This window comes from Atta cephalotes (genome assembly GCF_000143395.1).
Source record: "Atta cephalotes unplaced genomic scaffold scaffold00007, whole genome shotgun sequence".
Classification (NCBI taxonomy): domain Eukaryota; kingdom Metazoa; phylum Arthropoda; class Insecta; order Hymenoptera; family Formicidae; genus Atta; species Atta cephalotes.
In genome coordinates this window covers 1945361-1950881 of record NW_012130071.1, presented here as the reverse complement: position 1 = coordinate 1950881, position 5521 = coordinate 1945361, and the positions used below count along the sequence as shown (strand labels likewise).

General features: G+C 32.8%; 1 protein-coding gene across 1 annotated transcript; it reads left to right on the top strand.

Moving 5' to 3' along the window:
• Positions 1–698: 698 nt before the first annotated feature.
• Positions 699–2242, top strand: LOC105626979. The gene is given in 5 exon segments (XM_012208266.1): positions 699–791; positions 1086–1176; positions 1309–1400; positions 1554–1628; positions 2015–2242. Coding segments are annotated over 5 exon segments (579 nt in total).
• Positions 2243–5521: the final 3279 nt, after the last annotated feature.

Genomic DNA, 5521 nt, shown 5'->3' with positions numbered 1-5521 from the left:
GGAAAACGGCAGAAGCAAAGTTGTACACCTAATATTTTTATCGATGTTTCTGACCTTGAAAAAAAGAACTATGAAAACACATCAGTCATGTGTCACCTAGACAAGACATCTTATTCACGTTATAGTATCGCGGCGCATTTTGGGATGGTCGCGGAGTCTGCGGCGGTGGTCCGAAACGCATTTTGGAGTGAACGCAGGGTTTGCGGCAGCAGCGGCCCAAAAACGCATTTTGGAGTGGACGCGGGGTCTGTGACGGCGCCTACAGACGCCACGATTCTTTTCTTTCAAAAGAATTGGCTCCACGTCGCGACTATGGTTACCGTCTACGAGACTCAAATAGAGTTCTCTGATAACGGTCTGACAGATCTGAAAAGAAGAACCGGACAAACTCCGCGAAAACGCCAATCAACCCGGAAGGAATAACAATCTTAATGCAGGCCCGAAAAGTGACAAGATTGCAAAAAACACAATTACAATTACAAAAAAATTACAATTACATTTAATATAAATGTAAAAGTCACGCAATAGTAAAAATCCAAACTTTGTCGTCCCAGACCAACAACTTCTTAAGGAAATAGGCGCCACGTCGCCTAAAAAATTATAAAACGCTTTCAATAACTTCCCACGATAATGTTATTCCAGATCAGACTCGTGAATGACAATGGTTGCCAGTAGGTATAGTAGGCACGTTCCAACCCATGGGGCTAGAGGGAAGCGCAGAGCGCACGGGGGGTGCTCGTTGGCGCGGGGAAGGAGGAGGGAAGGCCCCGGTCGGCTACATCACTGTTTATGTACATAGGACCCCGGTCGATGGATTACATAAATGATGACGTTTCGTTATGACTTTCATATTTTTCACCGCCGCTTTCCCAAACATTCCACGTGACATAACAGACAAAATAGTTAGCTTTGAAGATTGGGAACATAGACGCATCTTTTATTAATAGCCGATCATCATAGTTTTTATGGTAAGAGGAATTATGAATGGATGGAAAATGCTATTGTCTTACAACTTCTGTAAAAGTCAAACAAAATCTACATAATTATTAAGATGTATCAAAGAAATTATAAAAGAGCTGACTTAGGCTAATTTAATAATTGTCGCAACTGTATGTGACCAAGGAGGACCAAATATGACAGTCATTAAAAATCTTATCGAAGATTCTAAAAAAAAATGTATACAAACGGGTCAAGAATATCATAAGTATTTTGTTTTTATTAATTAATTATTATTAATATAATTATATTTTCTAATATATATTAGAAAACATAATAAATAATGCAAAATAATTTTTAATTTTTTTTAAGGCGATATTATTGAACTTTTTGAACAGAATATTGTATCCATCTATGATCCACCACATCTTTTAAAATGAATCCGTAATAATTTATTATTTAAAAATTTAGAATTTAATGTCAATAATTCAAAAACGAACGATAATTTGCAATATAGGAGATTATTGAACTGACATAAAATGGATATCAACACAAATACATTAAATCAACTGCCAACATTAACTGATGAACATGTAATTAGATCAAAAATAAAAAAGATGAAAGTTAAATGTGCTACTCAAGTTTTCAGTGCTAGATTATCAGCATATATGAATATAACAGCAAAATCGAAAGTAATTCCATAAGTGATAATTATTTTTTTCTAATTTATTAAATGGCATAATATATTTATATATATTTTATTTAACTTTGTAGGAGGATTTATTAATTTACAAATTGGTCCACTTCAAATACCAAACAAGGCATGACACAGCAGTGATATTAGATTTTTTTATCAAACTTTTTAATTCCGTAAACTTTGCATCCAGAAAGTTCTTTACGAGTATCAGAAAATAGTAAACATCATGATTTTTGGTTGTATTCTTAGATTACTACTAATGTGCGATATGATCCAAAAATTAAACAACCAATTAGGTGTCATTATTAAAAAATTGGATCTTTACGTGGGTTTCAAAATATATGGAAAATGGTCAATAATATAGGCATGAAGTTTTTAAAGACGAGAAATATTAATCAAGATCCAGTAGAAAACTTATTTGGTATGATTCGTAGTTACGGACGTAGATATATCAATCCTACATGTAACCAATTCCATGGATCGTATAAAACACTATTAATCAATAATCTAACTTCGAAACGCTCTATGGATATTAACTGCGAAAGCAAAAATGATGGTGATTTACTATTTACATTAAAGAATTTTGTGAAAGACGTTTTCTCTTGTTAACACTATAGAATAAATAGTGGAAGAAGATTTTGTAGAATCATTTCAAATTCCATAAAATAATAATGCATGAAGTTTTATCATATAAAAATAATTAACTTTATGTTGCTGGCTGGATTACAAAAAAGATTGTCTTTGAAAGAATTTAAAAATTGTTTTGCTTATAAACAGAGCCCCCTGACAACAGATACACGTGAAGAGTATAGGAAATTAGTCCATAAAGTGTATATGTACAAGAGAAATTTTCGTTAATTTATCTGTCTCTATTTCTTTTAAAACATGCATATATTGAAGCTGATTGTATTTTAAACGAAAATATTTCTTCAATATGTTTTCGCAGAAATGTTTCTGCATTATTATATGAACGTTTAAATGAAAAATTAAATTTAAATTTTTTTCAATGTCACATACATAAGGAAGAATTTAAACGCACTATAATACAAAAAAATTACAAAACTGTTTTTATATTCATTTTGTAAAATAATAAATAGAGTTTTATTTGATCATGATACTCGACATACAGAAATTTTATTTTTAAGCAAGCTATTGAACATTATAAAAAAAGACAAAAACGATATATGAAAAAAATGTAAATGTTTTTAAACTTTTTAAAATGACTATTATATTTTTAAAAATGACTATTACATTTGTACTTCTAAAAATGTAATTTTATATTTATTATATGTACTATAGTTATAAATAAATTTAAAAAAATATAATTTAATTAAACTAATAAAATTATTATTTTTATAGTTATTTCATAGTTACTTTTTCAAACAAGAAGTTTAATTGAAAAAAAATAGCAGACACAATAGAAGGAATAAGGAATAATGATTTCAACCTATCAAAAATCGGATATATCGGATAGGTTGAAATCATTATTCTTAATTCTTTATTTCTTCTGTTGTATCTGCATCTTTATTCTCTAATAGAAGTCAGCCATATTGAATATTAGTTCATTTATGTATATTCGCCTAGGTGGCGTTCAAAACACTATTCTAAAATAAAGTATGGGAGTTATCTATTTTCCTATATAATCTATACATAGAGCTCCAACTGAGTATCTCAAGGTAACAAAGTTTCTTTTCACATTTCGTTAATTGAAAATAGCCGCCATTTAAATGAACTGCAAAGCATGTGCTCTGTATTCCCGCGTTCGCACGCTTCTATTGATGATGCTCGACTTTTAGCGATCAATCCTTATGTCGCGTGGATGCATAGCATTAATAAAGCATTAATAATTTCAATCTATCAGAAATCATTGTGAAATACACAATTGCGGATAAGTTGAAATTCTTATTCTCTGTTCCCTATTCCTTTTATTGCGAAGCCCCTAATGGTGCGAAACCTCTAACGGTGAAATTATAGCGCAAATAAAGGAACGACTGTGATTCGTCGTGTTCATTCCGTGAGTTCCGTTGTCAATCTCCGCTCTATGAGACGGCGGCCTCAGAGTCAACAATAATCGCTATATCTAGCGCTCGCATTTAGTCAATCGGTAAATTATTAGGTGTGGGAAAAAGTTCGTGGCGTTTTTTTCCATTAGATGTAACGGGAAAAACGCCACGAACTTTTTCCCACATCTAATAGATAATCACAGCTTTCTTCAATCCCCGAAATCACGAATCTCACTCATATGCCCGTATTCATAATCAGACTTTGTACTTAAGGTTTTCTTAAATTTATCTTTAGATATTCAGCAGCCAATGAAATAATTAGTAGAGTATCTAAAGATAAATTTAAGGAAGGTCTTAAATATAAGGCTTGACTGAATACGAGTAATAGTCTCAGGTTAGTTCGAAACTGGGGATCGGTCGAATTTCTCTGAGATGTAACACCGAATAGCGCTAACGCAAAAGTTGTTTCAATGATGCATTCTCTATCCCTTTTCCGCAATGTGTAATTTCACCCATAGTCAAGACTCACGTGTTAAAAATTGAATACGAACATTAAGAATCAATTTTCACGTGACCTATTTTGGCGCTAAAAATGAGCATCATCATGAAAAGGTATCTTAAGGCTGCGTTTGGAAACATCACCCGAGTGCTCCTGTGTATTATTTTATCTTTGGATATGTTCTGTTTTATGCAGGATGCGCATTTTATTTTTCTTTAATATTCGGTGAACAAGGATAAAATTATATATCATGCGCATTATGCGTGAAATGAAACGCACCTCTTGTTGTTTACCCATGTTGTTAAACAAGAATAAGATGATACATGAGAGCATCGACAGTGATGTGTGAATTTGGCGGTTTTTCAGCTAGATCTAGCGTTTTTAAAGATTGTCTAGTTGTAAAATTTAAAAAATGCGAGTAGCGGTAATTTGGACGGGATTAACTTTCTTCAGCCTTTTCTAACGGTTTTTGTTTAAAGCTTAGATGAATATTTTTATGTATATTATAACGCGATTTCTAATTTATATTTTGCGAATGGTGTACTGAAGTACGCCATCTTTAGATACGTATGTATGGAATAATGAACAATGGCTATTGGTTGCAGCTATTGTATCCATTTATGACGCTCTGCGATGCGGCATTGCTACAAGAAAATCGAGAAAATTTTGAAGTCAGTCATAGAGTATAAATAAACTTGAGGCAGTAATTTAGACTAAGGGCAGCAATCGCCATTTCCGTTCTATATTTCAATCTGTATTTCTGTGCTGAAAGTTTAAAATAAAAAACGAAAGTTATTTATCAGCAAAAATTTTGCTTAGAATGAAAGATGTATCCAAAATTAAAGGATTCGAGAGGAATTGACGAAAACTCAAACATATTGTACATATTGTAAGTGCAGTATTCAAGCATGTAAGCTGAGCGATTTACTCTCCCATGCTGAAACAAAAAAAACATAAATCAATTTGTGGATCGCAACATGCAAACAAATAAACTTCCATTCAAACCTTCGTCCTCTCTTGGTTCCTGCACACAGAACGCGGTAACACTTGCCGCGCGGTGGAAGTTATCGCACTAACCAATAATTTTATGTTTTTAAGTCGGCCTCACCACGCAAAACTTCTAGAAATGATGTAATAGTATTTCCGTCGCGCGGCAAAAGTTGGATTGAGTTCAACTTTTGTTGCGCGGTAGAAATTATATATCTATTACTTCTGAGCAAGCGAGACGTTAATTGGCTATCGCGCCAACTTTCATAAAGTTCTATATTAGTTCTATATTAGTTGCAAGCCGATCGCAAGTTTGTTGCGACAGCCAATCTGAAACTTGCATTTTGTAATCAACACTTCATATTGACTTCATATTCGCAACTACTCTCTCTCTCTCTC